General features: G+C 33.2%; 2 protein-coding genes across 3 annotated transcripts; both read left to right on the forward strand.

The window, feature by feature from the left end:
- Positions 1–4,186: 4,186 nt before the first annotated feature.
- Positions 4,187–6,404, forward strand: LOC145092453 (peptidyl-prolyl cis-trans isomerase CYP21-1-like). 2 transcript variants are annotated; one of them, XM_079030390.1, is made up of 8 exons: positions 4,187–4,384; positions 4,506–4,627; positions 5,167–5,245; positions 5,374–5,421; positions 5,527–5,550; positions 5,635–5,817; positions 5,888–5,963; positions 6,104–6,404. In XM_079030390.1, exons 2-8 carry the CDS (start codon positions 4,526–4,528, stop codon positions 6,285–6,287), a joined length of 696 nt encoding a protein of 231 aa, XP_078886516.1. In that variant the 5' UTR covers positions 4,187–4,384; positions 4,506–4,525; the 3' UTR covers positions 6,288–6,404. The 2 variants fall into 2 exon arrangements, with proteins under 2 accessions (XP_078886516.1, XP_078886515.1); XM_079030389.1 differs by having other exon boundaries at positions 4,188–4,627.
- Positions 6,405–6,629: 225 nt separating this feature from the next.
- On the forward strand, positions 6,630–8,926 carry LOC145092452 (Plasma-membrane choline transporter family protein). The gene is made up of 3 exons (XM_079030388.1): positions 6,630–7,931; positions 8,013–8,358; positions 8,463–8,926. Exons 1-3 carry the CDS (start codon positions 6,868–6,870, stop codon positions 8,727–8,729), a joined length of 1,677 nt encoding a protein of 558 aa, XP_078886514.1. The 5' UTR covers positions 6,630–6,867; the 3' UTR covers positions 8,730–8,926.
- Positions 8,927–16,751: the final 7,825 nt, after the last annotated feature.

A 16,751-nucleotide genomic window follows, 5' to 3' on the forward strand; every position in this document is an offset into this window, starting at 1 on the left:
CGAAAAACACTTAAACATAAGGGATTTTGATCCAAAAATTACGACTTTGTTCCTAGTTAGCTTATTATTGCAATTTTGATGTAAATTTTAAAATGTTTTAACGGGTTTTATCTCTAATTTAAGAGTTGAATTCAGTCGTTTAGCACTTTCACGTTCACTCCACGAGAGGGTATATTCATCTTTTCTATTTCTATCTTCACATGCCATCCACACCATTTAATCCCTTTTAGTAACCGTTCAAATATGGCGCCAGTACCATATATATTTTGTAGTTTAAACTTCAAACAAACTAGTAGAGTTTGTGATAGTTGTTAAACAATAGGATCTCCATTCCGTTTTCAACAAAGGTGGATGTTAAGATTTGATTGTTCTTCAAGACATACAATATAAGTTGACTATTTTAAGAGAGGATGAAAGGCTATCCAATTTTCAGATTTAATTGTTTTGCTTTGACAACTTTCAGTTTGGTGCAATGGACAGGTGGCGTTGGATTTGGTGATGGTGCTAGTGATTTCTCTGTTAAAGCGCTTCGTGCCTTGATTGATAAACATGAGAGTGTTGAGGAGAATTTTTTCAAGTGGTTGAACTCGATTCCTTTAAAGTTTAACTGTGTCGTTTGGAGATTATTTAAAAATAGGACCCCATCTCTTTCAAAACCTGTTGAATCATGGTGTTAATGTTCAATCCTCCATGTGCCCTTTTTGTCATATCAACGTTGAGACTCTAGATCATGTCTTCTTTAGCTATGATGTGTCGAAGGCTTTATGAAGTTGGCTTGTGGGGTGAACTGCGGTTATCAAGAACCATCCTCACTCGTGTGAGGATCTTCTGGAGATGTTGAATTCTATGGTTTCTGACAAAAGAATTCAAAAAGTTAAGTTGGCGATCATTTATTCCACCTTATGGGTCATTTGGAAAACACATAATGATATTGTTTATAGGAATGTTTGGCGAGCTTCGATGCTTTTGGTGGATGATATTTGCATTAGCACATTTAATTGGATTAAATTTAGATCCAAGTTAGGTTATCTTAATTGGTCGATTTGGTGTATATCTCCTCTTACAAATGTTCTCTTATATTCGGTTTGACTCTTTGTATTTGGCTTAACTTCTTGCTTGAGTCTTTTTGTTTTGTGCTAATAATATTGCTCGTTGTTCATTAAAAAAAGTTCTGTTTTCTATCACCCCCAATCAGATGAGCAATTTGAATTTGGAACATGTATTTAGAAAGGTACTAGGGAGCATGTGTTATAAAAAAATACCCAATTATGGTACCAAATGATTACCTTTAACTAAGTATCGATACATGTCAATTTTCAATATGCTATTAATTGTACTCCATAAGAAATTATACACGGGCAACAACTGTATATCCATTACTTAATAACCAAAGCAAGTTTAAGTAATGGAGTTATGAGAACTTGAGAAGCTGCAATTTAGATTCTTAAGTCTTTTTTTTTTTTTTTTTTTTTTTTTAATTTTTTTTATTTAAATGTATTTATAATTTCTATGACTTAGGCTCTTTATTACATTAAGATGATGTTTTGGATTTTACTCTCTCATACCATAAAGTTCTTTATATCTAGAACAAATTATTGAAATCGTCCATATGGTTTGATTAAAATTACGAATTTGGTCCCTAATTTTTTTTTTTGCACTCGGACCATCCTTATAGTATAATTCTGTTGCGTTTTTCGTCCATCACACACTTGAAAAGACTATATTAGCTTTTTTCTTTTCTTTTTCAGTTTTTATATTATTTATTTATTATTTATTAATTAAAAAAGCAAATTAAAAAATATATGGTCCCACCAACACACTCTTCCCTCCCCTTCCCCTCCACACTTCCCCTTCGTCAACCTCTGATCGTGTAACCTCCGGCAGCACCTCCGTTAACCTCCCATTATCACCACCATTCACATCCGAAAACCACCACCAATCACCACACCAAATTAATTGAATTTGAACCCAAAAAACAAACAAACAAACTTCATGTAATCAGAGCCGGTCCAGACGGTGAGCAACCCGGGCGACCGCCCAGGGCCCACGACTCTAGGGGCCCAAAATTTATGGGCTATGTAGTTTTTATATATAAAAACTCTTATCTAAATGATTTTTAGGGCCTAAAGTTGGTTGAAACTCAATTTAGCTCAAAATATAAACAATTTAGTTTGCTTTTTATTTCTAATTGAAAACGTCTATATTGAAGAGTAATGATATTTTTCTGAATCTTTATTATATTTGTATTTGAGGGGCCTTTTTTTTTCTTTTTGCCCCGGGCCCCATATATGTTTGGACCGGCCCTGCATGTAATCACAACCAAAACCTGGAATCCAACAAAAAAAACTTGTAACCTGTAACTAAAATCAAAATCAAACAAGAAAAAGGTTGAACGAAAGTGCCGTCGGAGGTTCCAGAAATCAAGAACAACTAACTGCTTAATCCATCAATGAAAAGGTAATCCTACATCTAAAAACACTAACCTCGTCCTCTGATTCATCGATCTGTGTAGTTTGAGTTCATCAACAGTTCAGAAGCGATGAAAATGTGTAATGACTTTGGTCAAAGAACTGAAGATTTTCAGAAGCGGTGAGGGTGGTGGATTGACTCACGTAAGGCGATGGTGGTGGTGTCTCCTATTTTAGAAAACACTTGTTTCAGTAACCGATGATGGTGATGGTTCTAATTTCAATAAGACGATGATGGTGGTGGGAGATTTGAGATACATGTTGAGTGAAGATATTCAATTTCAGTTCCAAAGCTTATATTACATTGCAAATCTTTGATTTGAGTTCAACATCTTATATTGCAAATCTTCGATTTTCGATTTAAGATCTCCGTCGACAATCCAATGGAGGGACGAGAGGGAAAAAAAGCATAGTGAGGGTGAGTGTTAGGTTATCGATGAGGGTTTACCGGTTTAGGGGGAAAAGATGATGGTGGGGGTTGTGGTGTGTGGTGTGCGTCGGTGTTCTAGTTTCGCCGGAATTCTGTCTCGCCGAAGATGGTGATGATTTAGGAGGTGAATAAAGGCATAGTAGTGGTGGTGAATGTCAGTAAATTGAAAGAGGCTTGAACTTAAGAAGACAAAGGGGTAGGTATGGGCCCATTATATTTTTTATTGAAAAATATAAAATTAATAATAAAAAATAAGTAAAAAATAAATTAGAGATGACAATATAGTCTTTTCATGTCGGATAGGAATAAAAAACGCAATAAAATCAAACTTTGAGGACGGTCTGGGTGCATAAAAAAAGTTAGAGACCAAACTCGTAATTTTGATCAAACCATAGGGACAATTTCAATAATTTGTTCTTATTTCTATGACTTATGTTCTATATTACATTCAAATGATAATGTGCATTTTATTCTTATATATCATAGGAGAAGATCCATTGACAATCAATCCTTCGTGAGTTTTTAGTAGTAATTGCATCACATATTTTGTGTCCTTATTACTCATTTCTTAATAATTTGTTGTCATTTGAAAAAAAAACAATTCTTTTGTATGGTTGGCTCATTACGGGTTTCGGGTTAGTAGTATTTTTTAATTAAATTTCATTAATAGAATATAATAATAATAATAATAATAATATTTTAGGACATTTGTCATCATTTCAAATAGAAAAAAAGTAATTATAAAAAAAGTAAAAAGATATTTAAAGTCACTTTCTCATAATAATAATAATAATCTCTGTATTCTAATAAAAAAATAATTTTATTCTCCTTTGGACATGTATCATACTATTAAGCCTCATAATTAATGATTATTTTATTCTTCTATTGTCATATGTCACCATATTATGTCTTCTAATTAATGTATGTTACTTGTTAACCTACTGATTCTATATTTCAAAATTTAAATTTCTCACTCTGATTATATTAAATTAATAACATTAGAATAAAAATTAAAATAAAATTAATACAAATTGTAAAGTGATATAATTTCACATATTTATTCAAATCAATGATTATAATTTTATATAACTAAAAAAATCTTTTAATTAATAATTTATTTAAAATAACTTACTTATAATTTTGAGTTTTTACTATAAAAATTTAATTAATTTTGTAACTCAAAAATAAACCAGTAATAATAATAATAATAATAATAATAATAATAATAATAATAACTCAATATATATAACGCGATTGACTTGGTGTCAAATAGTCAACTAGGACAATTCGTCAAACACCTGGCGTGTGAAATTTCCTGTGTATACGATCAATATTATTACCAATTAATTCACGAAAGGGACAACAGATACATCAAATTCCTTAGATCTGGTAATCAGCGAATGAATCGGAGGATTTAAGGACCGAAGAATCAACACATCGCTTCAATTCAATAGCCGAACACGAGTCGATACCACTGACAGTGGTGGTAGTTTCTGATTTCTTTGAAGTTTGTTGGTGGGGTATTTTGTGATTCTCGAAAAAGTCTTTTAGACATCGCTAATTAGTATTTCGTTTTATTTTGGGGATTGGTTGAATGTATGAGAAAGAAGAAGAATCTGAATCAGGGATGGGTGGAGAGATCTCGAATCTACTTCGGCCGCGGTCCTTTGTTATCTTATTGATCGGTTTAATTTTCGTCTTCCTCGCGTTCTCATCGTTCTCTCAACAGGTAATGCTCACTGACATTTGTTAGAATTGACATGGATTTGGATCTATTAATAAATTTAAAATGGATTCAAAGGGTTTATTCTGACATCTCGACTTAGATGAAGCAGCATTTTGTGATAGGCATCTTAGAAAACAATTAGGTGCAGTTGTAATGATACAGTTTGTGAGTTAAGTATTAACTATGAACTAAATACGTGAGGTCTTCTTACTATCTAATGTGATTGATGCTGGCCACTGATATGAATTAGGATTTAGGGCAGAGATTAACAGAGTTGGGGGATTTGTGATTAGGGTAATTGGTAAATCTTGTATTTCTTTTTAGTAGATAAAACAAAGGGTTCATAGGTCTGTTTTTGCTAAACTTTAGAGGATTGATAATCATGGTTTTGGCAGCAATGCACAAATGTGTCCTTAGTTTTGTTACTCTTTAGTGGATAGTATGATTAACTGTTTACCTTGTTTATGAATACTATCAAAATCCAATGTGATTAACACCTGATTTTCTTCTAATCTGTTGGTTATAACCTGATTTGTGTTTAGGAGGAAGATACAGTGGAAGAGGTCCATGAAATCACCCACAGAACATTTTTGGATGTTGATATTGATAAGCAACGATTAGGTAATAATTCCCATTGTGATTAATATACAAATGTCAACTGCACATTAGGTTCTTGACAAATGTTATGAATTTAATTTTTTTCATGTAAAATTTATCACCAACTCACCCAATTTACCTCATAACTACAGGAAGAATTGTCATAGGGTTGTATGGTGAAGTTGTACCAAAAACTGTTGGTAAGCTTTCAATATTTTTTTTATTATTAAACAGGGGACTAAATGTATTTATTACTTGATCTTTATCTAATTAAAGAAATAATTAATTCATTTTCTTTTATGCAGAAAATTTCCGCGCTCTATGCACAGGTAACTTATGCTCCCAGTAGTTTAAAATTTAAACTAGAAATTTCAGTTCACATGTTGCTGAATCCAAATATCTTTTGCAATTAGGGGAATTTGGCAAGGGTAAAAGTGGAAAACTGCTCCACTATAAAGGAATACCTTTTCATCGGATTATACCCGGGTTCATGATCCAAGGTGGAGATACTGTTTATGGCAATGGGAGAGGAAACGAATCTATCTATGGTGGAGTCTTTCGTGATGAAAATTTTAAAATCAAGCACTCTCAACCAGGTTTTTTATTACATAATTATTTGGGTTTTCTTCTAAAGTATTTTCTTCTAACACTATAAGATTCTTGCAGGTATGATTGCCATGGTCAATTCTGGACCAGATTCCAATGGTGCACAATTCTTCATCACTACCGTTAAGGCCTACTGGTAAGTTCTGTCTTATTCACATCAGTCACAGTCATAGTAACAGTAAGACAAAAAATGCAAATATTTGTCCCATCATGTACCCAAACATAATACAGTCTGATATGTTATGTCATGTCCTGTGTGGAATTTATAATTTACAGGTTGGATGGGGAACATGTGGTGTTTGGAAAAGTTATCGAAGGGATGGATACAGTGTATGCGATCGAAGGGGGAGCAGGTACTTACAGTGGGAAACCAAGAAAAAAGGTGGTTATTGCGGATTCAGGCGAAATCCCAAAGACCGAGTGGGATGTTGCATTACAAACCACAACAGCTGAATCATAGCATCGATACAATTAGCTAGATTTTACAGTTTGAGTATTATACTTTGGGATTTTCGCTAGTTTGATAATACATTTATTTGTAAGTATTTTACTTTGAGAAAAAGCTTGATATTTTTTATTTTTCTAGTTTCTATTTTTCATGCGTTTTTGAATTTTTCATGTTTTTGCCATTTTCATGTGCTTGATAAAAAAGACTTTATTTAACTATTTAAGTAAACATTTTAAATGGTACCACAAAATTAAAACCAAACGTACAGATGTGATCAGGTTTCGAATATATTTATTATTTAAAATATTTGATACAAATCTGTATGTTGGTGGGTCAACGTGGAAATTGAGAGGACAAGAGTATATAAACAAGATCCAATCGGACGCATCTACATGTGATCCATGTGGTCAACATGCAAAGCATATCTTTCTTCATCACAAACCCTAATCAACAACATCAGTTTCAGTTTCATTAACATTCGATTCGCTTTTTGGGTTTTGGAAACTTTTTGAATTCAGTCCATCAAGAGTGACTACTTCAACAACAGAGCTTTCAGTTAGGAGAAATTGTATATTCTAATTTTATTGATGCCATGGCCAGCTCCGACGACTCCGCCGCCACCGGTAAGTCCTCCGAAGTCACTGACCCTCCATCTAAACCTCTATTATCTTCCTACATCGATGAATTCAACCAGCTCCACCATTCGCCACCACCTTCCGAATCGGACCCATCGTCGTCATCTCACTATCCGACGAATATCACTTACAACCACCAATCCCCTCGCCCCATCAAAGACATCACTTTCCTCATCCTTTTCCTCCTTTTCGTCATCTCCACTTTCGCCTTCGGTATCTTTGCTTCAATCAATAAAAACCCTAATTCTTCCTCCGTTTCTGCTTTTTCTTATGATATCAGTTCCGATTCTTGCATAAAACGCCGTAGCAGCTCAGTTATCGGGGATAGAGATTTGTTTCTTAATTTATTCCGGTCTGATTCTGATTATATCTTGAAGAATTTGATACTCACACTTGTAATTACTTTGATCTTAAGCATACCCATCTCTTTGTTTGTACTCTTTTCACTCAAACATTACGCCAAACAGTTGGTGTACGTTTCACTTCCCTTTTTCGTAATAGTCCCTGTGTTCCTAGACGTCTATTGGTTTATCACCTGTACCATTAATCCCACCTGTAGCCAAGATTTCCCATTAGCTTACAGAATCCTAGTGCTGGTGTTTGTTCTTTTAATAATCGGGTTGATTGTGTGGATCTTCGTGATCAATTGGAGTCGAATCGAGTTGACTGTGAACATAATCAGGGTATCATCCGGCGCTTTGTCCAACAACTTAGGGCTGTTCCTCGTTCTTCCCGCATTGATCCTTGGGTTGCTCGTTTACTATGTCCCAATCGTAGTGTTCTTGGTCTTTGCAAGGTTAAACGGCGAAATTGTTCCTAGGGAAAAACAAGGGAAGGTTTTTTGCGTGTGGAAACAAGATAGTTGGGTTCCAGCTTACTTTGCATTGGCGATTCTTACGATGTTATGGTCTGCAACTGCAATGGTGGAAGCACAAGTTTATGTAATCAGCGGAACCATCGCTCAGTGGTACTTCACAAAAGACGATTCAAAGGCCAAAAAACCCATACGAAGCTCCCTGAGGTATTTCTTCCCCAAAATTTTCCAACTTTCTTAGTTTCTGTGAAGATCGTAACTTGATTATATCTTTACATACTTGTTCAGAAACGCATTTGGCCCATCATTCGGAACAATATGTTTCTCTGGATTATTAATCGGTATTGTTCGAATCGTGCGAGCTGCTGTTGATACTGCAGCAAATGAAGACGCGAGCGGCATGGTTAACCTAATTCTACGATGCTTTGTCAACGCCTTACTTTCAGCCTTCGAATTTCTCAACAAATTCACCATAAATTTTTCCGCCATAACCGGTGAAGCTTATTGTTCATCTGCTAGGTTAACATATGAACTTCTAAGACGCAATCTTCTCTCAGCTGTTATCGTACAGACTATTTCCACTCGTTTGTTGGCTGCAATCATCTTTGTTCTGTCAGCAATCTATGCAATTGTGGTTAGTAATCTGAAATCTTTATCATTTAATACAGTTTTATTTACAGTTTTACAGTTTTACAGATTTACCCCTCTTTTGGTTTTAAACGTGTACTGGGTATGTAGGTTTGTGTGATATTAAATGCGGCAAGTCGGCTAGGGGTAGATTCGTACTTTATAGCTGCAATGGCGTTTTTGGTGTTGATAGTGGTTCTTGGGTTTTTGGTGAATGTGCTGGATAATGTGATAGATACGGTTTATATATGCTATGCGATTGATAGAGATAAAGGGGAGGTGTGTAAGCAGGAAGTTCATGAGATTTATGTTCATCTGCCGATTAATAGGAATCATAATCCGGCGTATTTAAATGCTACAACTCCACTTCTTGTATGATTTTGGAAAATTTTGTTAAGTGTTTGTGTAACTTTGATTCTTTTTTGTATGTTACTGTTTTGTACCGTTGTTCCTTTGAGGATTAGTTTTGGTTTAGTGGTTGATCTTTACTAAGGAGGATTTTGTTGGATATTGTACATTTTTGGATGTCGTTGTATCTTTTTTGTGGTAGGATATAACTAAATATCTCATGGTAATCGTTTTGCAAGAGAAACACCTTTGAATTTTATAATTACTTAGGTTGCGTTAGGTTTGTAAAATGTTTACGAAGGTTTGTAAAATGTTTATGAAGGAAATGGAATCTGTCAAATGGAATGGGAAATCCATTTCCATATTATGTTTGGGTGGAAGAAAATGGAATTGAAATGATGCAAAATGACAAAATTGTTGTTTTTTTTTCTTAATTTTACTTTGTTTTATAAGTTATATGGTAATGGTGGAGGTGGCAACGATGGTGCCGGTTGTGTTGATGGTTGTGGTGGGTGGTGGCGGCGATGATGGTGCCGGTTGTAGTGGGTGGTGGTGGCGGTAGCGGTGACCATAATGGTGCGATGGTAGTGGCGACTGTGATGATGGTGTTGGTGGTGGGTGGTGCCGGTCACAACGATGGTTGTGGTAGGTGGAGGTGGTGGTGGCGGCAATGGTGTTGATTGTGGTGATGGCTGTGGTGGGTGGGTGGTGGCAGCGGTAGCGGTGGCCATAGTGGTGCGATGGTAGTGGCGATTGTGATGATGGTGTCGGTGACAGTGATGGTTGTGGTAGGTGGAGGTGGTGGTGGGTGGTAACGGTGGTGGTGGTGTTGGTGGGAGGTGACGGTGGTGGGTGTTTGTGGTAGGTGGTGACGATGGTGGAAGCAGTGATGATGAAGGTGGGTGGTGGTGGCGGTGGCGGTGGTGAAGGTGTTTGTGGTGGTGGTGTCGATGGTATTGGTGGTGGTGATGGTGGTAGAGGGTAATATGTTGTAACGCACACAAATTCGAGCTAGTCAATTTAGAGATAATAAACGTTAAAAATGATTTTTTGATAGAAGATTATTTAAGATAAATAATCTTAACAAAAGTTATAGTATATGTCATAATGATTTCTTACATATAAAGAACGTTGAAATCTGACTTATAACGAATAAGTTATGACTCGTTGAAGTTTTACGGATAAACCGGCACAGCTTTGTGTATCGTAAAACGTAAATTTTTGAGAAATTACTTTCTAGCCTTAGCGATCTAAATGAAAGTCATAATATACGTTAAACCGAGAGCAACAATAAAAAGAACGTCCAAATCTGACTTCGTATGAGGAAGTTATGATTTTTCTAAGATTTAGCATAATAGTGCACAACCCGAAAATCGAATTTTAGATCGGTCGATTGTTAGCCAAAACAATCTAAAAGAGAATTAAAGATCTCATTAATAGGAGCTCAACGATAAAAAGTCAGTAAAAAACGGAGCTCGTATACGAAATATATGGATGAAACTTAGTCCCTACTTTTCGAGTGCGGCGAATTCGATACAGATTTGTAAATCTGAGATAGAATTAGAATTAGCCGACAGAGTCTAAATGAAAGTTGTAGTACTCGTAAATACCAATGTGTGGATATAAAGAACGTAGAAAACGGAGCCCGTACGCGGAAGATATGGACGAAACTTAGGGCCTACTCTATGATCAAACCCCTATAAATAAAGGATGAATTCTTCATATTTTCTTACACTATTCCTCTAAACTCTCTCGAGAATCCTTCTTTCTTTCTTGTTCAATTTCTCCTAATTTTAGGGTGCGATAGAGAAACTCCTTGTCGTCAAAAATGCCGACGAAAGAAGTTTTTAGAGTCGGAGTTCTGCCTGTGTAATTTCCTGGTTTTCGTTAAAAACCTGGTAACTTAAGCTACACTATTTTGTCTTCAGTGTAACTTATATTTATAGTCATAAGTTGTTATTATGAACCTATAAACAATATATATGCTAAGTATTATAAAATATAAAGTGTTATTATACTATCTTTTAACTACTCGCGGTACGGTGTTTCATATCTGACCCCTGTCTATACATAGTGGTTGAAAAATATTGTTTAACACTTATAAAACAATGTCGCTCGTAAATAGTCGCTATAAATATTAGACTAAAATCTAGCGGTAATGATACTAGGTTTCGTCGAAGGAAAATAGAATTGTTTGAAGCGAAACGTTGGCCGAGTTTGGAATCATCACTTTAACAAGTGAGTGCATAATCTCTTTCATGAATATTATTTTAATAAAAGTATTAATTAAAGTATTAATTAAAGTATTAAATATTTGTAAAGAGTTAAATATTTGTTAAAGAGTTTATGTGTGAGTGCATAGTCTCTTTTATGAACATGATTTTAATACAAGTATTGATTGAAGTATTAAATGTATGTTTATGTGTGAAATATTTGATTTTGCCTGAAATACATGTTAAAGAGCATATCTGATAATATATGATGATTTAGGATAAATAAAAAAACCTAAATTAATTATGAGAAATATTGGGTAGTATCTTCTTATGAGTACGAGCGAGATATACACAGAGAATAAAAATTTAAATTATGTCATTGATCCAAGAGCATGAATTAGACATAGTCATTCGTCCCTAGTCTGAGAGTATAGATTAGGCACAATCATTTATTATTAATCTGGGAGCATGGATTAAGACATAGTCAATTGTCCTTAGTCCGAGAGTATGGATAGGACATAGTTATTTGTCATTAATCCGGAAGTCTGGATTTAGACATAGACAATTGTTCCTAGTCCGAGAGTATGGAATGGACACAATTATTGATTTGAGAGCATGGATTAGATCCGGGAGTATGAATTAAGTAAAGAAATAAATTTTAAGGTCTCAGAGTATGGATAGTATCGTTGTAAGGATCGACGAGGTGGGGTAAGAGTTGCTTATATATGAAGAAATTGTATATATTGTGAGTTCTAATATATATATATATATATATATATATATATATATATAACACATTATGAGATCGAAATCCTTATGTATTCACCAGGTTTCCCAACCTGACCCACTCAGTTTACTTGTATCACAGATGTCGATACGAAGCTACATTACAGTAAGATTAAAAAATGAATGTAAGGTTTGTTTATACTTATGTTTATGTATTGACGATGACTTCCCAAAGTTTTAATATAAACAAAATACATTTCTTCTGAAATGCTTTGATAATATATTTATCATGTTTTCTGGAAACAAATTCCGCAATATTATTCTTTAAAATGAATACCCTGATTTTCAAATAAGCATAAATATAAATTTTAAAATGCCATTGAATTTTGGGATGTCACATATGGTAATGTTGCATTTTCTCTCATTCATTGGAATTAATTTTGTCCATCTTTTGATGGAATGATGTAACTACGTAAATTTTCAAAAACGATTTTTCATTTTTAAATCATAATTTCAATCATCAAAAACAATATCCAATAACGGTATCCAATGTCATCATAACAAACAAATCCCAAGATCTCAAATACATAAATCCTCTCAGTGTGTACGTATTATGCCGACGCCTTCCCACGGTCCTCGCTAGTACCTGAAATACATAACACCACAACTGTAAGCATAAATGCTTAGTGAGTATAACGCCACTCGAAGCTACAGTACGACCCTCCGGTCGATGTGTCTCAACGGGACCCTCCAGTCTCGTAGCTCGTTGGACCCTCTGGTCCGGTCATAGCTCGTTGGAGCCTTCGGTCTGGTCTATATCGTTGGACCCTCCGGTCCGGTCTATACAATCACATAGCATACATATATCACATCATACATACTTATAAACCTAACATTTTTTCTTGAATCTCATGCATTTGAAACCCCCATTCTTTTTTCCTTTCACCACATTCATTTGAAACTCCCATGACTTTTCAATTTCTTTATAATAATAATAATAATTTGGTAATTAGGTTAAATAAATATCAAATCTAAAGTGTATTCATATATAAACTAAATTTCAATATTAAAATAATATCTTTAATTCTACTTATAAAATTATGCTTTTTAACTTTTAACATATTATACTTAATTTATTAGTTTTAATATATTGTTGGATGTAAATCATTATCATTTTAAAGGTATAATTTTTGAACAATTTGTATAAAATACTTAAATTATTAATTAAAATATAATATTATAGGCTCAACTTAAATATAAATTTTATTTAACTTAAACAACCCAAAGATTATTTTATAAATAGTTAAAAGTGTTAAATTGTAGTGTATTTCTAATAATGATTGTAAGTTGGTTAATAATGTTAAATAAATATCAAACCTAAAGTGTAATCATAAATAGACTAAATTTCAATTTTAAAATAATATCTTTACTTCTATTTATAAAGTTATGTATTTATATTTTAACATATTATATTTAATTTATTCGATTTAAAATGTTGTTGCATGTAAACCATTATTAGTTTAAAGCTGCAATTTTTGAACAATTTAGACAAAATACTTAAATTGTTAATTTAAATATAACATTACAGTGTCAACTTAAATATAATGTTCAGTTCCACTAAAAAACCAAATAATATTTTGTAAATAGTTAAAAGTGATAAATTATAGTGATAAATGCAAAAACTAAATTGTAATATTAGTTTAGCTAAAATATTTCCTAAATATATTTATATAATCGTTAAAACTTTTCAAATAAGTAGCTTAAAATAACTTATAATAACAATAGTTAAAAATAACTCTATATAAATGATTATATTGTTACCTTTAAAATCAAAAAATAACGTTTGATGTTTTAAATAATTATAATAATAGAAATTAAAACATTAAACAAATAAATTTTAAAAAATTAGTTAAAAATAACAACTATAAATAATATTAAACCATATATAATATTTAATTTTATTGATGTGTAACTCGCGAGTAGAAGTCATTCAAACGATTGAGATTATAACGTTATAATAGATTTATATATTATCATATAATTCAAAATAATCAACATATTATATCAAATTGATATACAAATTATTATATCAAATTTAACAACAACGTTAGTGTTATATTTAAAAAAATATATATTTGTAAAGACTTCAACTATATAGGTGTTTCTGCGCATTACAATGTCAACTCAAATATAAATTTCAGTTCCATTTAAAAAAACTAAAGAATATTTTGTAAATAGTTAAAAGTGATAAATTGTAGTGATAAAAGCAAAAACTAAATTGTAATTTCACTTTAACTAAAGTATTTCTTAAATATATTTTTATAATCGTTAAAAGTTTCCAAATAAGTAGCTTAAAATAACTTACAATAACAATAGTTAAAAACAACTATATATAAATGATTATATTGTTAGCTTTAAAATAAAAAAACAATGTTTGACGTTTTAAATAACTATAATGATAGAAATTAAAACATTAAGCAAATAAGTTTTAAAAAAATAATTAACAATAAAAACAACTATAAATAACATCAAATCATATATTATATTTAATTTTATTCATTTGTAACTCGTGGGTAGACGTTATTCAAACGATTGAGATTATGAAGTTATAATAAATGTATATATTATCATATAATTCAAAATAATCAATATATTATATCAATTTAGTATATACAAATTATTATATCAAATTTAACAACAACGTTAATGTTATATTTAAAAAATCATATATTTGTAAAGACTTTAACTATATAGGTGTTTCTGCGCAACGCGCAGGCATTCACCTAGTTGCACATAATCTCATACATACACATAGCACACAAGACCCTCCGGTCTACACATATATACCACTCTAGGTAATGTATAGTGAGAAGACTCACCTCGGGTAACTCGGTAACCTCGAACTCTGAAATACTGCACTAGCCTCCGCCTAATCACATAAATAATTACTCTAATTAATACAACTTCTATAGGCTAGGCTAACCCCTCTCTATAAGTTCGCCAAGAAGAGTAAAAGACCATTCTACCCCTCTAATGGCTCATAAGTCCAAAACACTGACTAAACCCTAAAAGTCAACAAAAGTCAACGGTCAACCTTTGACCCGACTCGATGAGTGCACTCGCGTGACTCGGAGAGTACAAGTGGGTCCTCTGAGTCCTTCTAGCCTCTCTTGGCTCGTCGAGTCATCCTTCCACTCAACGGGTTCCTCCTGTTACGAATTGCAGGGCAACCCCGACTCGACTCGTCGAGTCCACTTATGAACTCGGCGAGTTGCCTCCATGATCATACTCAAATGACCTTCTGAGGTCATATCTGTTTCTCTAATCCATAGATCTGACATTCCCAAGCATAATAATCACGTAAAGGTCGAATCTTGGTACACATGCAACAACCCCAAAGCTTCCTTTGGTGAAATAACTACTAAAAGGGCAACCTAAGTTCATTTCCTCCATGAAAGCACATAAAGCAGGTTGGCTAAGGCTCTCTGGACCTCAAAAGGTCCGGATCCAGAGTCTATTACTCATTGGGACAACACAAGCATCAAATCAAGCCAATAAAGGGTATAGAAAACCCTAAAATTCAAGGATCTCATACTAAACAGAAAAAGGGATCGATTTTCTACCTCAAAGTTGCAGATCCAAGCTGGAAACCCGCAGAATAGCAATCCCCTTGGCCTCCTCTTGCTGGAAACACTTTCTTCTTGGCTAAACCACACCAAAAATGATCAAAATAACTCAATCTCTCTCACAACTCGCTCAAGCTCTCTAGGGTATCTCTCTCAGGACTGGTAGTCGCAAATGGAGGCCATAAACGCCTTTAAATAGGGCACAGACCCCGAGAATTAGGGTTTCACTCCACAGCGCGGACTCGTCGAGTCCACCCTTGCCGACTTGGCGAGTCCGTTCATTAATCCAGTCAGCAAACGCGGTCCTACTCGTCGAGTCCCTGTCTTTTACTTAAAGTAAATGATCAAACATAATACCTGGAAATCCGAATGTTACAAATGAACTTTAGTTTCCGTGGATTCGAAGGATTTTGTTTTTTCATTTAGGCTAAAGGGTGATAAAGGTGTACTAGATAGACGACATGTAAACATTTCTCTTTCTTAATAATATTTCTGATAGGGGTGTGTTAGTTTTTTACCTATAAAATTATTAAATTAAAAAAAAAAAAAAAAAAACCTTAAATTTGCAAGTGACCAATCAACGGCTACAATGGAAATAAAACTCCAATTTACCTATGACAGAAGTGTATCGATAACTTAATACCACAGGCGAAAAAAAAAAGATGCGGGCGGTATTATCAGCGGTAAAACTTGTCAAATCATATTACCGACGGTAATATATTTACCATACCTTGCAGTCTTAGGAATCAAAAAAAAAAATTTTTTTTTAGCAGAAGTTGAACTAAATCTAATTCCGTCTGATTCTTTAAATTCCAATGAACCAAAAAGCTTGTTTGATCGGATATAATCGAGCAAGGAAGGCATGTAAAGGAAAAAATAATAAAATAAAAGAAAAAATTATGGAATCAACAATTACATTCTAACATCATATTTGGTTTGTTTTTATTATAACCATATTTTAATATAAAGTATATAGTTTTTTTCTTCCATTCTATAAGAAAATAGTGTTTATATACTTATTTAATTATTTTCTTTCAAGTTTATTTTTAATTTTTTGTGATGTTTTAAACTTTTTACTTTATTTTTTTCTTTTTCACATTTAACCTATTATTTTGCATTGATTTTTAAGAATCGAACAAAATCTTAGAAAGTTCACAAGATTTTTAAGTTGTAAAAAGGCTTTACAAAAAGACATTTCTAAGCTACTAAAAATAATTATGGATTCCTATATTGTACAACCTTCAAGCTTTATCCTACCATTGCCACCACTTTCAACCTTCAACGCCACAACTTACTCACATAGTGTCGTTACCTTCAACCTACCCCACTACCTCAATCTACATATCTCTACTTGTAACGTCCCGAATTTCAACTTAAGTTTTTCATTTTTATTTATTAAATATATATTAGTGTATAATTACATTATGCGGAAACATGTTGCGAATGTGTGTGTAATTGAAGCTTGTCCTTCTTACAAATCAATGAAG

The sequence above is a fragment of the Lactuca serriola genome, chromosome 3, assembly GCF_051521515.1.
Source record: "Lactuca serriola cultivar US96UC23 chromosome 3, Lser_US96UC23_V15, whole genome shotgun sequence".
NCBI classification, from domain to species: domain Eukaryota; kingdom Viridiplantae; phylum Streptophyta; class Magnoliopsida; order Asterales; family Asteraceae; genus Lactuca; species Lactuca serriola.

Excerpts from the sequence above, each read along its gene's own strand:
- LOC145092453 (XM_079030389.1), top strand. The coding sequence starts at position 4,493 with ATGTATGAGAAAGAAGAAGAATCTGAATCAGGGATGGGTGGAGAGATC. Across the intron at positions 5,422-5,526 it reads AGTTGTACCAAAAACTGTTG|AAAATTTCCGCGCTCTATGC; the intron begins GTAAGCTTTCAA and ends TCTTTTATGCAG. Across the intron at positions 5,551-5,634 it reads TTTCCGCGCTCTATGCACAG|GGGAATTTGGCAAGGGTAAA; the intron begins GTAACTTATGCT and ends TTTTGCAATTAG.
- LOC145092452 (XM_079030388.1), top strand. The coding sequence starts at position 6,868 with ATGGCCAGCTCCGACGACTCCGCCGCCACCGGTAAGTCCTCCGAAGTC. Across the intron at positions 7,932-8,012 it reads CCCATACGAAGCTCCCTGAG|AAACGCATTTGGCCCATCAT; the intron begins GTATTTCTTCCC and ends ATACTTGTTCAG. Across the intron at positions 8,359-8,462 it reads CAGCAATCTATGCAATTGTG|GTTTGTGTGATATTAAATGC; the intron begins GTTAGTAATCTG and ends CTGGGTATGTAG.